The sequence below is a fragment of the Chelonia mydas genome, chromosome 6 (genome assembly GCF_015237465.2).
Source record: "Chelonia mydas isolate rCheMyd1 chromosome 6, rCheMyd1.pri.v2, whole genome shotgun sequence".
NCBI lineage: Eukaryota > Metazoa > Chordata > Testudines > Cheloniidae > Chelonia > Chelonia mydas.
Genome location: NC_051246.2, coordinates 33,967,708 through 33,993,174, shown reverse-complemented (window position 1 = coordinate 33,993,174; position 25,467 = coordinate 33,967,708). Strand labels below are relative to the sequence as shown.

At 39.1% G+C, this 25,467-nt stretch overlaps 1 protein-coding gene across 2 annotated transcripts in view; it reads left to right on the top strand.

Moving 5' to 3' along the window:
* The window catches only part of INSC (INSC spindle orientation adaptor protein), a 133,522-nt gene that overhangs the window by 9,821 nt on the left and 98,234 nt on the right, over positions 1-25,467 (top strand). The window contains exon 2 of one of the 2 annotated variants that reach the window (XM_037899746.2): positions 65-94. The exons of the other annotated variant lie outside the window; for it this stretch is intronic. Coding sequence (XP_037755674.1) covers positions 65-94 — 30 coding nt within the window. The remainder of the gene's footprint in view (positions 1-64; positions 95-25,467) is intronic. 2 annotated transcript variants of the gene reach the window in all.

The following is a 25,467-nucleotide window of genomic DNA, read 5'->3' as shown; positions in this document are numbered from 1 at the left end:
TAATATTATATATGCGCACTGAAACTAATTTTTTTTTTATATCTTCATTCTTTCATCGGAACAGGGATTGGAACCCACATGTTCCCTCTCCCAGGTGAGTACCCATGGGAGTAATGGTAAAAATCTACTGAGATACAATGGTAATGGGGGCAGTATAAGAACCTATATAGAATAGAATTTGCTAATTCTGTTCAAGTCAGAGGCCTTAAGAATTGTATAGTTTAATGAACTTGGTGCAGCCTATGCACAGTTGAACAAAGTTTTCTCTCACTCCTGAGATCATTGGACTCGAGAAATGAGAAACATGATGAGCCTTCCAACAATGTATGCTTGATTCTGCATTCCTGACTGTTCTTAGCAAACATAACACATGGTGTAGGGAAATGGAATGGTTGTGTCCTTTGCCCTTGCCATCTTAGTATCTAAGCATCTCGCACAAAAGTGGATTTACGTAGTGTTCCCTCTAATTTTTCCCACCCATGTGTGGAATGAATTTTGTTGTGCGCACCAATATGGAGGTAATGTGGAGGTGATATTGGTGCACATAACAAAATTCATGTGGCAGGGTGGGTCCGAGAGGTTCAGAGTGTGGGAGGGGGCTCAGGGCTGGGGCATAGGGTTGGGGGGTGTGTGGGGGGGTGAGGGCTCTGGCTGGGGGTGTGGCCTCTGGGGTGGGGCTGGGGATGAGGGGTTTGGGGTGCAGTGGGACCCCCAGGCCTACGGTGCGGAGCCCCCAGGCCTACGGTGCGGAGCCCCCCAGCTCTCTCTCCCTGCAGCAGCACCTGGGCCCCTCTCTCCCCCAGCTGGGCTGGGTCAGGGTTGGGGGAGGGGCCACGGTCCCCAAGCCACAGCAGGTTGGGGCTGGGAGAGGGGCGCCGCAGCAGGTCTGGGGCTTGGGGAGAGGCATGTCTCCCCACAGCAGCCCTGAGCACCTGTGTGGCGCTTAATAGGCAGCTGCACGGCTACGCAGCTTAGGGGGAATTTAGGAACACCCTTGTAAGGTAGGGTAGTACTATGTTCACTGTTTACTGATGGAGAACTGAGACCGAATTAGATCATGTGACCTGCCCAAGGTCACCCAGAAAATCTGTGGTATACTAAGATTTGAACTGAGATGCCCTGCCTCCTAGTCCAGTGCCGTCATTACAAGACCATCCTTCCTCATGGCTATTACTCATGCTGTTTTTGTGTTCTATGCCTAAATGCAGGCCTTCACTTTCTAACACCATATTTCCAGCCTTCAAAGCATCAAACTTGCTTTTAAAAGAAACTATTGCTAAATGAAATTACAAAGACTTCAGGTGTTTGCCAGCTGCTACAGCCTCTAATGAAGACTAGTGCTATCTGTACATGCCACGCATTGGAGCATTTTTTGCTTCTTAGGAGACTAATATGGTATAGATTAGAGGGGATTTTGACATCCTGAGTTTCTACACCGGCTGCCAGGTGGAACTAATGGTATAATTTGGAGTGTTAATCATTGTAACAGTTGTTTGTCTGCTGTACAGTCACTCTCCCGGCCAGCACTTGATTCATTCTCTCTCTCTCTCTTTTTTTTTTTTAAGGTATAGTGAGGTTTTTAAAGTTGGTTTAGACTCTGAAATGTCTCTTCCTAAAAACAGGAAGCAACACTTCGTTCCAAAAGCAGTACTGAAAAGTTTGAATGAATCACCCTATTCAAACACCTAGCAGTGATTATTTTTAATTAGTTCCATATTCCCAGCTGACAGATTTTCTTCAGACATGCATTTGTTCCAACCACTCATCTTTGCTCACAGCATTATATTGGACAGGGGCCAGCTGAGGTATTGAGTCAAAAATCTTGTTTAATCCCAAGTATGCACTTTGTCACATACTGATATCTCAGGCCATGCCATGTTTTTAAACCAGAACTTTCTGGTATTTTAATATGACTATATATAAACAACTGAAAATACTAATTTTTTTAAAGGTCACCTGAAAACAAAAATTTGCCCTATTTTGTAGGCGTAAGAGGGTTTTTTTTTAATAAAACTCTTTCTCTGCTTGTTCTTAACATTAAAAATTCAGGTCTTGGCTATCCTGGAAGATGTTTCCTGGATTGTAGAGGAGATAGTTGGATTATGAAATCAAAAGTGCCAGGGAAGTGATTAATGGAAGGGGAAGCAAATTTTATTGACTGTTTAAAATTCTTTGGAACAGATCTTCAACTGGTGTAAATCAGCATAGCTCTATTGTTTTTAATGCAGATACATTAGTTTACCACCAGTGAGGATCTGGCCCTTTGGGTTTTTGTTTACACCTCTTTATCTACAACTTTTGAGAACATTTTCTTTGTTAATTTCAATACAGCCTTCAAACGAGAGCTGAGAACTTCAGATACACATTAGAGTCATCCAAGAAGTATTGATGGTCAAATTAAAAAAGGCTGGAGTTTCATGTCAGCTCAGACAAATGTCCAAAATATCAGGTACTTAACTGTGGATTAGAAACTGCATGGGAAGCACCAGAAGAATAGGCTCTCACAGGATTTCTAGTTCCTCTTCATTTCATCCAGGCTGAAAATAATTATATTTTTTTCCACGTTGTTTTGATCCTGCCTCTGAGGTATCTATTTAGGGTTGGGACACATGAAATGGCAATAAAAACAAACTCTGCCTTATAAAAGTGAACTAAGTCTTGTTGGAAGTTTTGCAGTGAATTTTGGGCAACACTTTTTGTTCATATCTTATTTCTTCCAGACGTTCCTAGGTCATTCAGCTAACTACTTTCTTAGGGGCCAGCCCCACAACTTTTAATCAATGAGTAATCCACACTGACATCAGTAGTCCTGTTAATTTTTGTGGGACTATTCACAAAAATAGGGGTTTACAGGGTCAGGCTCATGGTGTGTATTTCATTCAGATATTCCTCATCTTTGTCCTTTCCCTTTCTTTTTCCTCACCACCAACTCCCTTCAGAGGTTGTAATTCTCCCATTTACTCCATCTCTGCATATCATCTGCACTGAGATACTATCACTCTGTTCCTTGTGCCCCTCCCCTTTATCTTTATCCTATTCCTGAAGCCCTGTTCACTTCTCTCCAGCCCCTAACTCCCAAGAATGCCCAAGGATTCAAAAAATATGTAAGCACATGAACGGTGTTAGATATGTGCTGAATTCTATCAATATTCAGCAAAGCACTTATGTACATGTTTAAATGCAAATACATGCTTAAGTACTTTGCTAAATCAGGGACCATATGTGCATGTAAGTACTTATACACCTATTTCAGCCACATACTATAAGTGCTTAATTATTTTTGAATTTTCTATCGCACCCATTATTGTAATAAAGTGTTTTAAGTACCTAACATTTTCACCCATGTCTGAAACTTGGGCTCCCTATCTCAAAAGTACTTGTGTGTATTTGCTATCTGCATTTTACAGGCTAGTTATCATGTGTAGTTGTTGTCCAGCTAATGAGAAAGCAGAATCCCTGACAATCAATACAGTCTTCCCTTGGCAAATATCAGGAATGAGTATTTAATGATTTTTTAAAAAAATCATTTTGTATGAATACTTTTAAAAAAATCTGAGAAACATACATACAGTGTATAAAGTAAAATAGAGTTGAAAGCAGCCTAATAGTTAGTATTTTGAATATTGTATTTTATTTTAAAATGCTGCATAATCCCCATTCTCTTTTGATGTAGTTAGATTTTTGTTATACAGCTTTATTTTGTTGTTGTTGTGTGTTCTGTTGTGGCTGTGGTTTTAAATACCATTCAGGAATAAAATGTTTGCTGGAGAATTGAAATTGTTCTTGCAAAAGCCTATTTTGTAATAAATCCTAGAAATAGTGTTTCATAGGAAAAAGAGGATGCTATATTAGTTACACAGCAGCTATGTTTTGGTGACAAGAATTCTGTGCCATTATAGAATGGCTGGAGTAACTAATGATACCTCGTTCAATGACATTTTATCCTTGTTTCATTTCATGTTGATTTATCTTATAATGATAACAATTCCAACTAAGAATTTTATAGCCACAGAAAGAGAGCCTGATTTATAGTGAATAAAATGTTTCCCATTCCAAGGATTTAAAACTCACCTGCAACAAAAATATTAAATCCAGATCACGCTCTTTTTTTCTTTTGCTTTTTTTAAAGCTTTACATAATTACCCATATATGCACCCTTTTGGAATTGCAGTGTGTTATATAGCATGTTGAGTGAAGCCAGAGGAAAACTTTAGCAAAGCAGAGACCATGTCAAAAGATCCTCCATTGGCTGACATTCACAAGGAAACTGGACAAGGAGCCCATTTTTCATTTTCATCCATGGGTCAAATGTCCCAGTCAGTAACTGCATTCAGCATTTTAAAGTTGAGGTCAGCATCTTGGCCTATGGGCAGTCAATAATTACATTTCACTTGTACTGACTGCAGTTTTGGTTGTATCAAGTTGCCAGACAGTAGGATTTTTCCTAACCTTGTTTTTTATACTTTATACCCCTGTAATTTTAAAGCAAGTTGTGTAGCATAAGATGTCATGGAAGCTCTAAGAAGTAATATGAGATAAAGCTTAAGAAATGGTGTTGTACAATAGAAATCACAAGAACACCTGGCTTTTAATTTGATGAAGGTTGAAATCATCAGAGGCTAAAACTGAAGCTTTAGCAACTTTGTCTTTTCACTCAACAATTAATTTCACTCATCAATTAATTTCATTCTCGTAAAGGTTCTCTTTTGTGTTAATTCAGTTCCTCTTACCAGGTTTTCATTCATCAATGTTTTTGATTATTTGAGGTAAATTGATTTTTTTAAAAAAATAAATAAATAAATTAAACCAAACACCAACTTTCATTTCAGATAACAGATATGAATTTACCCTGAAATCCTGTGGTCAGTGACAATAGCAAATTTCATAGGCATGTTGCAGTAATCAATTTAACATTGGTATGGCCCATATCATTTTATTTTGTTTTCAAAACATACCTTCAGAAATGTGGAACTCTAAATATATTTTTTTCTTTTTTGTCCTACAAACAATGAGGCAATAGTAGCCTTGATTTGCATGAACCTAGTATCCTTTTGAGAGTTATCCCTGAAATTTGTGACTCTCAAACTGTGGTCCTCATGGTTTAATAAAAAGAAAAGGAGTACTTGTGGCACCTTAGAGACTAACAAATTTATTTGAGCATACGCTTTCGTGAGCTACAGCTCACTTCATCGGATGCATTCAGTGGAAATTACAGTGGGGAGATTTATATACATAGAGAACATGAAACAATGCGTGTTACCATACACACTGTAAGGAGAGTGATCACTTAAGGTGAGCTATTACCAGCAGGAGAGCGGGGGCGGGGAGGGGGGAAACCTTTTGTAGTGATAATCAAGGTGGGCCATTTCCAGCAGTTGACAAGAACATCTGAGGAACAGTGGGGGATGGGGGAGGGGAGAATAAACATGGGGAAATAGTTTTATTTTGTGTAATGACCCATCCACTTCCAGTCTCTATTCAAGCCTGTTAATTGTATCCAGTTTGCAAATTAATTCCAATTCAGCAGTCTCTCGTTGGAGTCTGTTTTTGAAGTTTTTTTGTTGAAGAATTGCAACTTTTAGGTCTGTAATCGAGTGACCAAAGAGATTGAAGTGTTCTCCAACCTACAAGATCTCTATCAAGCATTCTTACAACTACAATACCCACCTGCTGAAGTGAAGAAACAGATTGACAGAGCCAGAAGAGTACCCAGAAGTCACCTACTTCAGGGGAGGCCCAACAAAGAAAATAACGGAATGCCACTAGCCATCACCTTCAGCCCCCAACTAAAACCTCTCCAACACATCATCAGGGATCTACAATGTATCCTGAAGGATGACCCATCACTCTCACAAATCTTGGGAGACAGGCCAGTCCTTGCTTACAGACAGCTCCCCAACCTGAAGCAAATACTCACCAGCAACCACACACCACACAACAGAACCACTAACCCAGGAACCTATCCTTGCAACAAAGCCCATTGCCAACTGTGTCCACATATCTATTCAGGGGACACCATCATAGGGCCTAATCACATCAGCCACACTATCAGAGGCTCGTTCACCTGCACATCACCAATGTGATATATGCTATCATGTGCCAGCAATGCCCCTCTGCCATGTACATTGGTCAAACTGGACAGTCTCTACGTAAAAGAATAAATGGACACAAATCAGACATCAAGAATTATAACATTCAAAAACCAGTTGGAGAACACTTCAATCTCTTTGGTCACTCGATTACAGATCTAAAAGTTGCAATTCTTCAACAAAAAAACTTCAAAAACAGAACCTCTCCTTACAGTGTGTATGGTAACACCTATTGTTTCATGTTCTCTATGTATATAAATCTCCCCACTGTATTTTCCACTGAATGCATCTGATGAGGTGAGCTGTAGCTCATGAAAGCTTATGCTCAAATAAATTTCTTAGTCTCTAAGGTGCCACAAGTCCTCCTTTTCTTTTTGTGAATACAGACTAACACGGCTGCTACTCTGAAACCTGTCATGGTTTAATAAGTGATTCAGTATTTTAATTGGCAGGTCTCTGTAAGTTCATTTTCTTTTTTCATATACATGTTTGTTGTGACACTTTTTTATCCCTTCTGTAAACTTCCTGGGTGGTATTACATATCTTTTACATTGAAGTAGCAACATATTAGTCTTGTCTAAATAAACTTTCATGACAGGGGTCTCCTTGAGTCTCTCTTCTGGCCATCCTCATCCTCCGGCTTTGGCTCAAACTGTAACTTTTAGAGACACAGCTTCAAATTTTCCTCAGTAGCTTCATGACCTTTCTGAAGTATCCATACATTCTCTGTGGTGATTTGCAGTTGTTTTCACCCTCATTTCCCTCATATTTGCTTTTCAGTAGCATCTCTCAGGGAGGCTCTTGATCAGGTATCTAGACATCAGCCACTCACATTGGTTTTCCTTGTCTGTGTGCTATTTTCAGAGCACAGCTTTGCAACCAGATCATTAACCTCTCTGTATGGGGTTACGCAATGTGTGGGATTTCTCATTATTGTTTGTGTCTAATTTTATAGATGATGCACTACCTGACACAGATGCTTTTGATTTTTTTCAGTCTTTCAAATGCTTCTGTTGTAGTTAGAGCACTATAAATTTCATATCACAGCTATTCTGTGAGGTTTTTGGTAACACAAAGGCATATGGAAATGGTTTTGGTATACATTTAGTTAGTCACAGTAGACTTTTTTTTCCAATTTTTTTTTTTACAAAGTTGTCTTTGTCCTCTTAAATTCTTTGCTTTTAACTCAAATCTGGTTGGTCTTCCCTGCATAATTATTATTGTAAGTATTTACACTTTCCTTCCCAGTGCCATCATATCCTTGATATATGTAAGAAAATCTCTCACATTGAGTATGAAGGCATAGAAAGAAGAAACCCTGTTGGATATCGCAGAATTAAATTTAAAGACAATTGTGTGCTTGATTTTGGTATATTGGTACCATGTGATTTCTCTGTCCTATATAGCTTCACTGCTCCAAACTCTTAAGTTCTGAATCCTGTAATAAATGCAGTCATATTCAGTCTCAAAAGCACTACAGCCATACGTGGCCATGAATGTGGCTCTTCTATAGTCTACACATATTTTCTAGTCTCTCAGAGAGTAGTGAGCACTGATTGTGGGAATGTTCCATTGGTCTTAATGGGTTAAGTGTGGAGAGAGGATGGGCTGCTTCTTCAAGAAGTGATGAAGGGCTGCGGGTGGAGGAGGGGGAAGAACACAAAAAGAGTAGCAAGAAGGTACAGACTAACTGCATTGTGAAGCTTGAGGTTGTCTTGTGGTAATTTTTGTTATCTATTATTAATATCTGATGATGCAAAATCAGAATGTTGCGCTTTGAATGTTTGTATTCCTATAGAACTTTAGTTAGTGATCAACTTTGCCAAGCTTAACATGCAGTTCAACAACATTGGTTTTAAAATCATCCAGGTTCTAGCTAACAGCGCAGGACTCTTGACACCCAGACCTAGATTCTACTCCTTTCTCTTCCACTGTATCTAACCTTGGGCAAATCACTTAACTGCTCTGTTTTTCCCATCTGTAATACAGGGATAATAGTTACCTATTTCACACGATTGTTGTGAGATTTGCTTAATGTCTGGGGTGCGGTCTGAGATGCAAGTGCTATAGAAATGCAAACTATTCTACTGGCAAGAAACTGTGTGCTGTAGTTCGTTCTCTCTTCCTTTAAATATAAAGACTTGTATTTCATCTGTTGCCTTTATCAAACTTAGTTACACTGTTCTCATGCTTAATATAATTGAAATAATGCTTGGCTGCCTGGAATGATCACAAAGAGAGCCAGGATTTCACACCTGATCAAGTCAGTTGGAGTGTTGCCATTAATTTCAGTGGCTCCAGGATTTAAGGTGACCAGATGGCAAGTGTGAAAAATCAGGATGGGGAGGGAGGGTAAATAGGTGCATATATAAGACAAAGCCCCCAATATCGGGACTGTCCCTATAAAATCGGGACATCTGGTCACCCTACTGGGATTTCACATTGGGTTTTAGGACCATTGCCTTGTTTGAGCAGTTGATGCTATCCTGGAGATGGCTGCACATACCGAGCTAACCAGAGATGAGGAAAAACAGTGCCCAGAGAGGACACCGTGGGGTAGGAAGTTTCTTCCTAAAGGACATTTTAAAGACACATGCTCCCTAGACAGACTGAGTAAAACAACACAGAGACTGAGTTAAAGAAGGAATCCCAATGCCCAAAAGAGGACAAAAGAGACAGTTCACTTGCCTGAGGATCATCTTTTCAAGAGAAAAGGTAACTTGCTATCTACTTCCAGAGAGACAATGTGGTCTAGAGAATGGATCATGGGATTGGAAGTCAGGAACTATTCCTGTTCCTATTTTTTGGGTTTGGAACTGACTTGCTGTGTGGCTTAGGGAAGCTAATTCACCTCCCTCTATCTCTTTCCCCTTCTGTAGAATTGCAATAAAAATGCTTATTTACCTACCGCAGAAGGCTGCTATGAGATTGAATGTTTATGTAATTGTTTGAACAAGTAAATGTTGTGCATTATCTCATGTGCTGCGTTACTTTGAAATGCTGTCATTGCTCATACAGCATCCTAAAACATTGTTAAAAGTGGTCAATCCAGCGAGTGGGAGCTTTTGAGAAATGTGGAAAATGGGTGATGTGCATATCTCAGAATCTGAGTATCTATGGGCCAGACTTTATTATCTACCCCTTTCTTCTGTGTTGCCACCTAACTCGCTACTTCACTAAACTTTTTTCATCATTCACTATAACTGAGAGACTACTTGAATAGCTCTCCACCTTGTAATTTTTAAGACACACATTATTCCACTCTGATTCTTAAGATATCTTTGGAGATATTTTTAATATGATTTGTCCTACTTGTCATCTCACCTATGTATTTATTACAAATACTTGTACTGTATTGTGTTAAATAGAATATTTGTCACCTTTAATTCACATTTTTCCCCTTAGGGAATGGCTTCCTGACATAATTGCCTGATCTCCCTTAATTTGGCTCATTTGCTGGCTGGGGATGGTGAGGAGGATCTTATAATCAGTTGTTGAGTTACCTGTAATGAGCAAGTTAAGAAAGAGATGAGAGAACAATGCCACAACCTTGTAAATGGGTTTCTTGCTTTTTCTCTTTTTCGCAAACAGGCTAGTAGCCTTAAGAAATGTGTTGGTTTGACCCCATTTCTAGTCTCATTAAATTCCCTGGTGTCTGTTAGCTATTGGCTCTCCCAGCTCACATTACCCCTTAGTGAATTGAAGTGATGGACCAGATAACACACAGGAGTTTAATATTAGCAGAAATGGGCTAGCTACCAGTATCGTTTCATTGTATTTGTTACTTGCAATGTTTAGGGTATGCTGTGATGAAGAATATATATGTAGACTTGAATAAGATGGTATATATATATATATGATTATAGAGGCCTGGTTTTAAACAAATGTTTGTGCTGTTGTATCTGCATTCATTGTGCTTTAGCTATTAGTTTGCTATTTCTTTTCTTTTGCAAATGTGTGTGTGTGCGTGTATGTGGTGGGCACAAAGGAAAAATTGTATATGCACTATTGCTGTTAACGAGAGTTTCTCCATTAACTTGAATGGGACTCAGATCAGGAGCAAAATGAATGCTTGATGGATAGGAACAAAACATGTAAACAAAATCTAACATATGGAAAAAGCTTCTGTGCAAGAGGGATGGAAAACATCATTGTAAAGCAATGTGGGATTCAGTGGCTAGTTAGATTGTTGTAAGCCCCCTTTTTGTAAAGCAAAAAAAAAAAAATCTTAACTTCATTGTCAATGAGAACCTCAGCGGGGCACATGTAGGGCGCAAATGTTTGATTCTGGATTTGTTATATCCTATATAGACATATTTTAAAAACAACACTTCACTTCACTTTGAAACACATGATTTAAGAAATAAGTGGTATTCGAAAAATGCAAAAAAATGATTTTGATACTTACTGGTGGGTTGGGAAAGACAAATGTATCCAGTGTATCCAGATAGTCAAATAAATAAAAAAACATAATCAGAAGGCAAGATGCACTTTCCCCCACAATTGTGAAGGGTAATTTTTTTTTGTAAACAGCTTTTGTACAGTTAGAAACAAATCTTTGAACACTAGGCTTGAATACTAAACTTTAAAGTTTAAATGTTTGGGACAGCTCGCCAGTTGTACCAGAGCTCTTCTTGATGCTGCTGGTGGTAGGGCAGAGGTGGGGTCTTGGTGTCTCCAATTCCTGGGCCTGCCAGTGAGGGGCCCTGGCAGGGGAGTCACTGGAGAACAGCGTGCTCTGCCTGTGTTCTGATAGGCCTCTCAGTGCCAGGTCTATACTAGCTTGATATTCCTTCATGCTAGGGGAAAACTTGGCTGTTCTCTTAGGAAAGGGAGTTTGCCCTCTCTAGGGTATTTGTTAGCCGTGTGACCAGAGCAGGTTCTGAGAGTCAGAAAATTACTTTCTTTTGAAAGTATGGCACTTTTGTGACTTCCTAGTTGGAAAATAAGTTCATACATGTAACAAGCCTCTTCTTTGCTGAGTGCAAAATTGTTATTTCAACTTCTAGACATAGGAAATGCCTTCTAGTGTATCAGCTCAACCCCTTGCAAATGTACATTCCCCTTAGTACATTTTGTCCAGTCTAGTTTTAAATATCCTAACAGAGCTTCCATCACTTCCCTTTGGAGACTATTCCACATGTTAATTGATTTTACTGTCCGGAACTTCTTCCTGATATTCAGCCTATCTTTTCCCTTTATTTCATTTCACTACTCTGAACTGTCCCTGATTAAATCTTCACCCTCCTTAATGTCTATGCCCTTCAAATATTTATAGACTGTTATTTTGACTTGGGTTGATCTTGATATATATTTTTGATACATAGTGTTTTAGCTTATTTTGTCCTGGGTCAAACTCGGGTGGGGGGGACGGGACTGACTCCCCCACCCCCCAAAAAAACCCCCTGGGAAGAAAAATAAATAAATGTTCTCAGTGCTTCCTAATATCAGTGATTCCAGCTATTCACAGGGTTAGCTTTATAGCTTTGTGGGGGCCCCAATTTAAGACTGCTATTGTCTTATGTGGATCTCCTGAAGCACTGGGCCTGACCTCTGGTCCAGCTGCCTGAGTGAGGTGCTTCAGAGAACTTGTGGACCTTTATACCTAGAGTTGAACAAATGATGGAAAGCAAAACATGAATAATTTTTTCAGTGAATTTTGTGATTTTTTTTTTTAAAATAGAAATATTCACAAATTTATTTTCATTGTTTGCTCAGCTCTAAAACCAACATTTTTCAAACTTGAGTGCATAAAATCTGACACCTCAGTCTTTTTATTATTTAGGCATTTAAATAAGTGACCTGATATTGAGAGGTGCTGAGCACTCATAGCTCTCAGTACAGTCAATAAAAGTTGTGGTTGTTTCAACACCTTTGGTGATCACAATATTTTTGTTTAGGTGCCCAACTTAGGCACCAATTTTGAAAATTTTGGCTGAAGTGCTTAGATCTGTAGTTATAAAGAATATGCAACCTCCAGTCTCTGGTCATGATCAAGAATTTTATTATCAGGGCATGGGGCATTTCCCTCTGAACTAAGGATGCTGAAATAGGAATCAAAGTGCTTCCTTAGATTTTTTTTTCTTTTTAGTTTTAGTTTTAGGGATTTATTTTTTAAAAAAAAGGCAGCAGGTGCTAAAGGTGACTTCCCATCCTCATTTAAAAAAATCCCAATGGCTCCACTCATCAGAACTCTGCCAGTGACACTGAACACTTGAGCACTGGGTGTGTTTGTTGTTGTGCTCTGACAGCTAACCAGGCAATGATTAAACCAGAATGTACTCACGGCTTTGGAGGGGAAAGGGTTTAACATCATGTCACTCTTGGCTAAGATGCTAGAAATGAACTGGAAACAAATCTTTTCAATCTGGCACTGTCAAGATAAGTGCATGAATCAGTCCCCAACCACTTCCCTCTCCGCTGAGAGAGGCAGTTTCAGACTGTGCAGCCTTCTGGGGTTTATTATCAGATAGGAGGCTGGTCTCATTAATTTTTCATAAGGTATATTTTCTTGTTTATCTTGTCACATGTGAAAACAGAGTCTGCCGGAGTTCTTTCAAGTGGACTGCTACATGACCCTACTATAACCTATGGTGGCAATGTGAAAGTCACATTTTTTTTGAAATTGCTTTGGTCAAAGCATGTATTCGTCTTAACATTGTATTGGTAGCATTTATTTTAAGCTGTGGTGTCAATTTCCAAACACAGGCACTTAAGCAGGATCTTCAGCTATGGCATTTGAGCATTTAAATTGACATTTAGGTATGTAAATGGGCTTATACCGATTTTGGGGTTCTAGGATAAGCGTGTATTTGGGCTTCCATTTAAAATGTCTGGGGACTTGACACCTCTGAAATGCCCCATAGGGGCTGCTTCTATAGAGGTGCATGTTAAGGCAGCTGTTCAGGCTACGTTAGCTTATTTTGAGGTCTGAGCCAGCCCCCAGCAGCTCCTCAGTAGAGAAGGCATAAGTTTCCTCCCCTCTGTCCCTGTGCTGGTGACAGTGCAGGGATGAATCTGGCCCCATGTCTTCATGAGGTCAGATGCTGGAGTCATAAAACTTACTATCCCATGTAATGCTAGACAAGAGTTGTAATTATAACCATCCCGCTCACAGTCTTCATTATTTTTGTGAGCTTCTGCAGTGTTTGTAAGATGATACTGCTTTCAATCTACAAGTGAATGCTCACAGATTTTTGTGTATAGATCCAGAGCAGTATTTGAGGCCTTTAGGTAGTTGTTTTGACAATTTCTTTTAAATTAACAAAAGTTAGCAATATCACTGCAATATTTTTCTCCTCTTTCTATTTTGATGTAACACAGCTGTATTTAAAGACAAGGACCCCCCCTACATTGTACAATACGTCTGTATAGGTTCATTCATACTGTAATAGCACAGGTTAATTGCAATCTGTGCAAGCAGCAAAATCTGTGTGGGGACTTACAAAAATGTAAATCATGTGTTTCCAGAACAGCTGCCCTGAGCTTTGACAAATGAGTGTATAAGAAATACAGGATTCCCATGCCCTCCAACAACCTCTATCAAACTCTTCCTCCATTCCTACTATCCATCTTTCTCTTCTGTTTTCATTCTTTCTTTGAGGAATTCATTCTTTTCCATATTCTCGTTTCTTTTCTTTTGGGTTTTTGATCCTGCCCCTCTGCCAGGGAAAATTTCTCTCTCTGTGTGTGTGTGTCTCTGTCTCTCTCCTTTTGCAGCTTCTTAAAGATGATACTTTTGCTACAGACTTAGAGTCTGATGGATTCAATTGCTGATAAATGGCTTATAAGGACAAGCTAAACAGCATAACAAAAACCTCATCACATATGGATATGGGTTGTGTATATGTTATACACACACACATCCATACACACACACACACACATCATGGTTAATTTTCCCTTGAGATTACTAGGTACTGCAAATACTGAGATAACATTATGTTCTATAATTAATAAGACTAGCCAAAAAACTTCAAAACAAAATATTTTTTCCTTTTGGAAAATGTGGTTTTATTGAGATTTTTCTACTCAGATTGTTTTCAGCAGAATTTTCTATTGGGGGAAAAATCAAACAATGTTTTTTTGTTTGTTTGTTTTTGTTTTGGGTCAACATTAATCTGTGTCCACCTGAGCTGTAGTTCTGGGTCTCATGCCCCCATTCTCCGCAATGGTCATTGTTCCCCAGCTTGACTATATCTCCCATGATGCACTCTGGTCTTTCCCTGTGGCTGAGCTGAGCAATCATGCAACTCCTAGAATGTGATGTGGTGGCACTGGCATTTTTTGACCAACTCTACTCATGACACTCTCTCAAACATATGGTCTCTCAGGCACACTCAATGTCTGCCACATCCTGCCGCTCTTTTTTTTAAACCTATAGTTCTCAGTGTAAGGGGAAATTCCACAAAGAGCTTTGAGACTTATTGCCATTCATTGTGGGAATAATGTCTAGTGTTTAACTTATTTGTGTCTACACACAGCTACCAATCACACTTGGATTAGAGCACAACAGCATTGCGCTCCCAGAATTGTCTTTACAATTTGTTTAAATGCAGGAGAAATCTAAGCCAGTTAGGTTTTAGATCTCCTATAGCTTTAGCAATGAAATCAGTCTATTATTATTAGTGGTCTCTGTATCTCCTGGGAGCTTGTTAGGACAAGCTTTCAGACTTCAAGCAGATAAATATGTCATGGTTTAGCTAATTGACTGTGTTTACACAGGAGAAGAAATGTTAGGTTTAGGACATCAATTGCAGCCTTTTATGTCAGAATGTCAAAGATGGTGTATCCTCTAATAATATGAGCAATGTAAACTGACAGCATCTGCAATGCTCCTTGTTCTTTATATACCATTCTCTGTAAGTACGAAGACAGGGCAGACAAGTTTAGCTTGTGTGTAGCAAGACAATATTTCCAGAACTGAACAATGTACGACTAAGACAAGGTCCTTACTTGGAGAAGCATGAATAAAATGAAAAGAAATAGTTATGTGAAAATTTATTTCCGGGGAAAAAATTGCAAAAACACGATGGGGAAACTTGTTGTGCCAAAAAATAAAAAAAAGAAGCAGCTGTGATCCATACTCTTATGGGAGAGGGTTCTGAGTTACCAAATAGTTCATTGGCCTAGTGTTCTCTTCAGTTACTTTCTGTGGCAGGTTGCATGAAGGGTTCTGTAGTCTTATTCTTCTTTTGCATCTAGAAATATACCCTGGGCTTACTGATCTAAGAGTCATGCCTTCTTGTTTTGGGAGCACTGCTTTATTTTACACACACAGTATATATATATAATTAATACTAAATATATACATAATCATTTAAATTTTTTTTTAGAAAAAAATGGAACACAAAGTTAACACTGGATTATGCCATACTGCTAGGGATTTATATACAGTGTGCTTGAAAAGATGACCCATGATGGGATGCATATAAGTGTGACGAAAGGTAGGACCAGCTCTTGCTTGATGCAGGATCTGAGTGTGTGTATGAGTGTATTGGGATAGGAGGGGACAAAATTGGCTTCGTCTGAATAGAGGAACAATGTATCTGCCTAACCGTCTCTTAAGCAGCAGTAGGACTAGTAACATTGCTGCTTAATGATGTATTCTACCTTTACCTCATTTTGGGGCATAATCTGAATAATGCAGTCAGGGGCATATGAAGCCTTTTAAAAAATCGTTGTGTTCCGATGAGATTTGCCTAAGGTTTGACGGGGTGGGGGAGAAAGCAAAACTAAACCAGAATTCCATTTTACTTATCTTTGTCAGAAGACAGCAAGAAAATACAGATAGAAGACATAGAATGAGGTTTTTACAGATTCATAAAAGCACACCACGCTAATTTATTGACCAATCCTATACAAAGTATCAAGTGAAATTTAAAGAGCAATAAAAATCCAGTGAGATTTTCACTGTTGTACCTGTTGCTTTTGCCATATTTGTGTAATTGCCCCTCTGTATCCTGCCTTACAAATGGACATTTAAGTTTCTGCACTGTTGGCTATTGGAAATTGACTGAATTAACTTGTCATATGGTTTCACATCCCATTACGTTAGGACTGAAAAACACTGCATTAACCTACAGGTGACAACAGAAAAATACTAAAATGCTAGTGAAATCAGTGCTATCATATAAGAGGTAGAAGAAATTGCTTTATTTCCGTCATTATGATTTACTTCTACAATATTGTTGTAGGAACTGGAAAATGATCGTCAAAATATGGTTTAGGCAGCCAGTTCTCTTTTCTTAACTTTAGAGCAGGGAGGTTCAATCATCTTGTTTCTTTTTAGAATGGTTCTTCTTTACAAATGGGTCACCCATATGTTGGGTTGATTTTTAATGCAACTTCTCTTTTGGTTGGGTTGGAAAGTTCCAGGCCATTTGGGTTCTAAGTTAGATGGGCCTAATGCCCCCAGTTGCAAATGTTCCCAAATTTAGTAAGGTTAGGAGTCTGGAGGGTTTTGTTTGATCCATATATAGAAATAGGTCAGCAAAAAATTTTTGGCTCTGGATTGCACAGGTGGGCAGAACTTGGCTTGCGCAATCTGGTGGTGATGTATGAGCTTGGCTTTGAGATCCCAGATTGACTTTGCAGGATTGGCAGTTGAAGAAAAAACACACACAGCATTTTACTTGTGAACTGAAAAAACTTTGATCTGGAATCAGAGAGACACCATAAGTATGCACTTTATGAAATTGTCTTTGTATGAAATCACTTAGCACTGTACAGACACAATTTAATTGTCGATTCACATACTCAAATGCAGAAAGGGGGACCTTAAACCAGAGGTACGCAAACTTGAAAACTGGCTCCACTCTGTGTCTTCATACAATCACAGCAAATATTATTAGTTTATTTACTGTTTGCATTAGGGTAGACCCAAGAGATCCCATCAAGATGAAAGCTAGGCACACTGCAAACATATAGTAAGATAGTTCCTGCCTTGGATCTTACATTCAATAGAGAAGACAGGCAAAGGGTGGGAGAAAGGAAATATTACTATCTCCATTTAATAAACCATTACACTTCTTTCACTTGTCAATTATATTTACTTAAGATATATTTCAGATTTGTTTATAAGGAAGCTGCTGTCTTTATTTACAGTATTTTAAATAAAAAAATTCCAATAGCTAAAGCTGCCAAATATAATACATTTCAAGTTATAAAACATTCCCTTGCTTCCAGCTGTTCATTTTCACATGTAACAACACAAAATCCCAGAGCCACTTATTCTGTAATTGTTTTTAATGCAAAATACAGTTCTCATAGAAAATACCTGTTTGTTTGGTGTCAGAGGCTAATTCATTGAACCTGATGATATATTGTTGCAAGACAATGGGGCTCACTACAACTTCGCTCCTTTTAGCTGCTTCTCAGGTTCTTTTCATGGGCAGTAATACAGAATTTATTATAACTGCATATATAATTAACAAGGCATAATTGTCTTAATTTGTATACTGCTTCCAGAATATTTTTTCTGAAAAACATCATTGTTCCCTTTTTAATATGCTATAGAATGTTGAGCCTGCATACCCTTATGAATCATGGGTAACTCATTTGTATCAGAGATTCACTGAGAGTGACCCAAACCCTGCTCTCTCTAAATGAAGAGGAATAAATAGATATGTTGCTTCATCCTACTCGCTAAGAGGAAAAAAATCTTTGTTGCCTCCATTCTTGCTATCGTTTGTAACATTTCCATGGCTCCCCGTAAAGACCACCTGGTTCTGTCCTCATTACATCAGTACATTAGTCCCTTCACCCACTCGCTTCTGAATATAGGAGTTGACACCCACACTGCAGGGCTCTTGTAATCAAGATTTGTTCTTTCCCCCCACTCCAGTGCTGCTGTGAATAGCAAAGAGGTGAAAAGTCTTCACTAATGAAATGCTTCAGAGGAATGAGCAGTTTGAGGGACCCCTCTACCACTTACCTTTTGCTTTTACCAGGTAAATACTAGCTGGTTTCCTCATCTCAGTGGATTCTAATTCTGAATCCTGTTGAAGAACAAATTATGCCAAACCAACCTATTTTCTGTCTTTGACAGGGTTACTGGCCTAATGGATAGGGGGAAAGCAATAGACATGATATATCTTAATCTTTAATAAAGTCTTTGCCACATTGCCATATGACAAACTAGGAAAATGTGGTCTAGTTTGTTATAAGGTGAGTGCACAACTGCTTGAAAGAACATTCTCAAAGAGTAGTTATTAACTGTTTGCTGCCGGACTGGGAGGGTATATCTAATGGGGACCCACCAGGGTCATTCTGGGTCTGTTACTAGTCAATATTTTCATTAATGACTTGGATAATGAAATGGAGAATATGCTTTTAAAATTTGCAGGCAACAACAAGCTGAAAGGGGTTGCAGGCAATTAGGAGGACAGGATTAGAATTCAAAAGGACCTGGAGAATTGGTCTGAATTTAACAAGATGAAATTCAGTAAAGAAAGGGGCAAAGTACTTCAGTTATGAAGGAAATATCAGATGCACAACTACAAAATGTGGAATAACTGGCTAGGTGGTGGTAGTGCTGAAAAGTATCTGGGGATTATAGCAGATCACAAATTGAATGTGAGTGAACAATGTGGTGCAGCTGCAAAAAAAGCGAATATCATTCTGGGGTGCATTAACAGGAGTGTTGTATGTAAGACACAGATGGTAATTGTCCCACTGTATTTCAATAAGGCCTTGATTCAGCAAAGAACTTAGCCATGTGCTTTGCTGAGTTAGCACCTACAGCTTATTATAGTGGTGTTGCTGCTCTGCTAAAGTTAAGTTCTCAGCTCACTAAGGGTTACTACACCAACACTCAGGGACTTTTGGGGTGCTAGTTATCTCTTGTTTATCCTGTCCATTTAAATGCTAGCACTCTTCTAACGGCTTTCAAAAATACAGAGTATCTTTATATAGCTACCCCCTTTGCTTTCCTTCAATTATTTATTGGATACATTTGGTCAGGGATGTTGCACAGCAGATGGGGATGAAACTCCAAACCCATTCTGGTCTTGTCTGTAAACTCTACAGACTCTCTAACTTTCTATAAACAGGGCCAGTCCTTCATTCCTTAAGGTAATTCAGTCTTTACTTAAGTAACGTAAGGTTGAGGACAAAAAATGAGTAAAAATGAGAAGTGAAGAGCTAATGTTGACACTCATAACTCATGTTATTATGCTTTTAAAAGAAGGCACAAATTACATTATTGCTGTTATAATGCTACAAATGAAGGCAGGTAAAAAGGAAAGTCAGGAGAGGGGGGCATTGTAGCAAGGTTTTTTTTTTCTTCCAAACCAGGCACAGGCTCCATTTTCTTGGAGCTTTTGTAAGTTTCTAAATGGGTGCTTGTTGGACTGATGAGCAGCCCCATAGTCCGAACCTCCAACCTTGTACAACATTGTGCCCTTTCTCTCCCTCTCCTGCACACAAAGGGAGTTTTCTCTGTACCTTAAGGAATGTTGTCTTTGTTGAGGTTGGCCCCACTGTTGCTATTGGCTGATCACCAATAGGGGCGGTCAGGTGACATGGTCCTCTACACTGTTGCTAGCTGTTCTGTGAGATCAGATCTTGCAGATCTTTCCTGTATAATGTTTGGGGTAGGAGCAGCTGCTGGCTGGTAGGACTTAGTAGCCTATGCTGAGCTCTGATTTTTTTGCCAGTCCCTCTATGTGCATGTAATAAACCTCTATCTGTGACCACATCTGTTAATGATACTCAAAGATTTTCAACCACAAGACTTACCTTTAAAATCACACTCTCAGAAATAGACTAAGCAAATAGGCCTTTCAGTGTGCCATGAATGTCATCAAACCCTGACACTGATGGACCTAGTGGGAAACAGATTCTGGGGTCAACAGCCTTCCACTTTGCCTGCCCAAGAACACATCTAAGACTGGACAGCTCCAGTATATCAGCTGATATCAACTGATGACTGGGAGGACAAAGAGAGGGGCTGTCAAGGTTCCTTCCCCATCCTGAACTCTAGGGTACAGATGTGGGGACCTGCATGAAAACCCCCTAAGCTTATTTTTACCAGTTTAGGTTAAAACTTCCCCAAGGTACAAACTATTTTACCTTTTGCCCTTGGACTTTATTGCTGCCACCACCAAGCGTCTAACAAATATATAACAGGGAAAGAGGCCGCTTGGAAACGTCTTTCCCCCCCAAATTCTCCCCAAACCCTACACCCCCTTTCCTGGGGAAGGCTTGATAAAAATCCTCACCAATTTGCATAGGTGACCACAGACCCAAACCCTTGGATCTTAAGAACAACGAAAAAACAATCAGGTTCTTAAAAGAAGAATTTTAAAAGAAGAAAAGTAAAAGAATCACCTCTGTAAAATCAGGATGGTAAATACCTTACAGGGTAATCAGATTCAAAACATAGAGAATCTCTCTAGGGAAAACCTTAATTTCCAAAAAGACACAAAAACAGGAATCTACATTCCATTCAGCACAGCTTATTTTATCAGCCATTTAAACAAAACAGAATCTAACGCATATCTAGCTAGATTACTTAGTGAGTTCTAAGACTCCATTCCTTTTCTGTTCCCGGCAAAAGCATCACACAGACAGAGAGAGCCTTTGTTTCTCCCCCCTCCTGCTTTGAAAGTATCTTGTCTCCTCATTGGTCATTTTGGTCAGGTACCAGCGAGGTTATCTTAGCTTCTTAACCCTTTACAGGTGAAAGGGTTTTTCCTCTGGCCAGGAGGGATTTTAAAGGTGTTTACCCTTCCCTTTATATTTATGACAGGGGCCATCTTTCATTTGCACAAGCAGCCCTATATAGAACCCATTGTAATAATCTGGTCTCAAGATGGCAAAGATATAAAAACCCAAAGTCTGTGTTCTGAGGCTTCTTTTATACATGAGCTCCAGACTGCCTGACCATGCTTAGGACCCCCAAAGTATCTGGGCTGTATGTATTCTGAAGTCCCAGGCTGTCACTTGCATAGAACAGCAGTGGGCCCCAGCATAAAAGCACCCAGGTACCGCTACTAGATCTAAGCCAGAATAGTATCCTATTCTAGGACCAGCCCTCAAATGAAGGGGGAATGGAGAACCTGGTCCTTCCCTTCAAAGAGCAATCTACATCAGGAATGAAGGACAGCAGATTGCACCATGCAAAATAAACATATGAGCAACATTTTGCACAGAAGAATGAATGTCCTTCCTGAATCCTGGCCAAGAAGTTGTCTGTGTCTATACTTTCATTTTATGTATTGTTTTAAAATGAGAGAACTCAATTTGGCATTGTATACATGCCTTCAGAATGACAGGATGATGAATTTGATTTATGAGCCAAGTGAAAATTCATCTGGTGATCTCATCCCAGTTTGTTTGTGCATGTTGCAAAACTGCCACGTGGTTCAGTGGCCAAGCTGGAAATCTCAGCCCAAAGAAGACCCCAGTCTAGCAAGGTTAGGATTGAGATAGATTTGTGGAGCTATATATAGGGAAACCTCTACCTTGGTCACAATATACTACATCAAGTAGATTTGTTCCTAAGTTTCATGAGCAATCCATGCACTTACAAACTTACAAACACAAAATAAAAGTGAGAAAATGGCAGTATTTTTCGTTCAGAAAATAAGTCTTAGCTGGTTTATAAATGAGTACTATCCAAGCATTAGAATACAACACTAACCACTATAAGCACAAGTTTATCACTTGCTGATGATACAAAGTTGGGAGCTTCATCACCTATTATACAGGAAGAACTGGATGGCCTTGATGAGTGGAGTAATGGATTAAAATTGAATAGTACAAAGTGTAAAATCATGCACTTAGGATCTAATAAGACTTTCTTCTACAAGCTAGGCACTCATCAGTTGCAAGTGACAGAGAAGGAGAGACCTGTGTGCGTTAGTTGATCACAGGATGATTGAGCCACCAATGTGATGTGGCTGCGAAAAAGGTAAATGTGATGTATCTGGCGAGGAATTTCCAGTAGAGAGAGAGAAGCATTAATGCCATTGTACAAGGCAGTGGTAAGATCTCATTTAGAATAGTGTATACAGTTCTGGCCACCCATGTTCCGGAAAGATGAATTCTGACTAGAACATGTGTAGAGAAGAGCTACTAGGACAATCAAGGGAAGGGAAAGCCTGTAGCCTCAGAGCTTGGCTCGTTTAGCCTTGCAAAATGAAGGCCAAGAAGGATATGATTGCACTCTATAAATACATCAGCAGGTTAAGGGAGGGTGAAGAGCTTTTTAAGCTAAAGGGCAGTGTTGGCACAAAAACAAATGAGTATCAACTGGCCACGAAGAAATTTAGGCTGAAAATTAGAAGAAGGTTTTAACTATCAGAGGAGTGAGGTTCTGGTACAGCCTCTCAGTAGCAATTGTGGGGGCAAACAATTTAATCAGTTTTAAGAAAGGGCTTGACAAATTTATGAGTGGGATTGTGTGATGGGTTTGCTTGTGGTGGTGGTAGGCAGGACTCTGCAGCCCTGGGCATCCCTTCTGGCTCACATCTTGTGTTCCTAATATCTCATGCTTCTGGACTTCAGCCAATCATCTGCAGCGTTCAGGAAAGGATTCCTCTCCCTCCCACCTCTGAATGTATTCTGAATAGTTTTTGTTTCCTTCCACTGAAGTATCAGAGCTGGAGGTGGGACACTGCGTGGACTGAGCTGGGCTGTGAGGTGGGGCTGAGAATTCTCTTTGCCTGCATATAACTGATCACCATATCAGTTGGGAGGGAATTTTCTCTCATGTCAGATTGGTAGGGATCTTAGGTTTTTTTGCCTATCCCCTACATCATGGGGCACGGGTTGTTCGCTGGGGTCATCTAGGTATTTCTCACTTAATCAATTCCCTGCCAGTGCAGAGGGCTCAAGCATTGGCTCAGCTCTCTCTCTCTCTCCATTTCTCTGTGGCACACAATAGGTTTAGTATCCTGAGGCTACAGCTTTTATTATATTTTTTTCTGTAATCTTTAATAAAACATTGGTAACTAAAAAAAAATTGGTTTGTCTTGACATACACTGTGGTAGTGATCATACCTTTGCTATTTCCCACACTCTTAATAGTGATTTAAGCCTACTGCCACATTAAACAATGGTGTTAAAGGGTAAATGGTATTGTCATTGACTAACTTAAATAATGTTGTATTTACCATTTACCACAAGGAACTCATCTGATTTCAAAGCATCATAACCTTTCAGTAAGTGCTGTTGTTTTGGGAAAAGGTTAGCTGGTTCTTATCTTTATTGCCTTTTAATCATTTTTCTGAATAGAGGCCAGCAGACTTAATAGATATAAGGAGCAAGCAGACACTGAGTCAAATAAAAATATAATCATACATAGGTATGTAAAGGATGGACAGCAGTGTCTCATTTAAAATAAAAATAATTCATAAATGCTAATAATATAACCAGCCTTCAAAACCAGAAAGTATCTCAATTTACCTTTTTTCCCTACAGAAACCTCTTAGACCCATTTAGAGTTATATAATGCCATGCAGTGAGTTGACAAACATGTTGAAGTTACAGCTAGGTGGATATTGAAATGTTTTGTTTTTTTTAAACTTTCATTTGATTTTAAAAAAAACAAGAAAAAACCCATCCCTGTGAATTTGCTTTGGTGGTATTTCAAGCCCTTTCTTCTGCTTTTCGTGAACATTCACACAAGGGGAATTTTTGTTAGCAAGGATAATCCCCAAAAGAGAAGGAGTCACAAATGGTTGTACGGATGCATTTGCACAAATGTTCATAATGAAAATTTCAATGGCCATTTCAGCCTTGTCTTTGCTAGGAAAAAAGTATATTCTGAACTCTAGGTTAGCTAACTTGAGTTAACCAATATGAGCTAAAATCCTAGTGAAGCTGAAAAAGTTTATAGTTTTCACATGAGCTACCAGGTTGAGTTTAAAGACTAGGAGAGAGACAAGGTGGGTGAAGTAATAATTTCTATTGGACCAATTTCTATTGGTGAGAGAGACTAGCTTTCAAGCTGACCCAGAGCTCTTGTGTGGCCAAATCCCTCCACTGGCTCCCAGTCTGCTTCTGTTGACTGGTATACTAAGGCCTTAATTTTCAGAGCATCAGCAGGTTAGAATCTAGTTCTCTCCATCGATGCCTGAATCTCCAGCCATGACTCGCCGAGATGGCTACACTTTCTCAGGGAAACATAGCTAATGAAGCCTAGAAGAAGCACATGAGAGCCTAAGATGTTGGAGAATGCTACAAGGGTGTTTGGCCATGGAATAAACTTCCTGAGGAGATTAGACTAAATAGAGTCTGAGCATTTTAGGGAGTGTTTAAGAGCCTCCTCTCCATTAAAGCTTTCCTATCACAACCAGAGTGGAATTAAAAACTATAATAGATATAAAACCTAACAGAGCTTGCTGTAACCAGAGAAGAGAGGGGACCAGAAAACTCCATGAAGTCTACTAGAGAGATCCGCTATGCGGATCAATTTGACTGGCAAGTGCTTAGATACTACAGTGAAGTACACTATAGACAATGCTTTAAGACGGAAGGTGGGCAGGTACAAAAACAAAAAACACATACAAACGAGTAGTCTGAACGTTGTAAAATCTAAGTCATAACTGTACATCTCAATTATTCCAATAGGTATGACTACATCATCTACCCGAGGGCCCATCATACAAGTAAACTGTACTAAGCATAACCAAACAATACCTTGCAGCAACTTTTGGTTAGTGACATCAAATGCAGTTGGGATACAATGGCTTATGGCTTATAAAGATTTCCAGTACTAGGGCTAAAGAATAGCCTTCATAGGAATAGTCCCATTGAAGTCAGTGCGATTACATGTGTTAAGAAAATGAGCAGGATTTTGCCCCTTGTGTGTTCTTAAGGATATATGTTTTCCTTAAAGTAATAAGTGAAAAGTTCACTGTTCTATATCTCTAAGTAGCTACTAGGGTTTTTTTTTTTTTTTTTTTTTTTACAAATACTATTTTTAAAATTTATTTTGACATTTTAATTTCAGTGTATATAAGTTTAAGGACTAGCAGTAATGCAAGCTGAAGACCTTTCCTGATGTAAAATCCAACCAATTTACATATTTACAGTGGGATTTTTAAAAGCCTAAATGTTGGCCAGGTTTGCCTCACTGAAGTCAATCAGAGTTTTAACATTTAATTTAATGGGAACAAAGTTAGGCTGATGGTGAGCGCTTTTGAAATTCCCACCGCTTTACATAATTTTCCTCTCTTCCAAATGGATGATTTATTTTCTGTGTTAAGGAGAATACGAATGATTCCTTGTTTTATCTGACTATTTGTCATTTTTAGGTTTTGTCCTATGAGTGCAAAATGTAATAACAGTCATTTGTACTCAGTAAACAGAAATTTAATCAGCTGTCAAAGTACACTCTATAGTCCAGAAAATGAAAAATGCATTATTG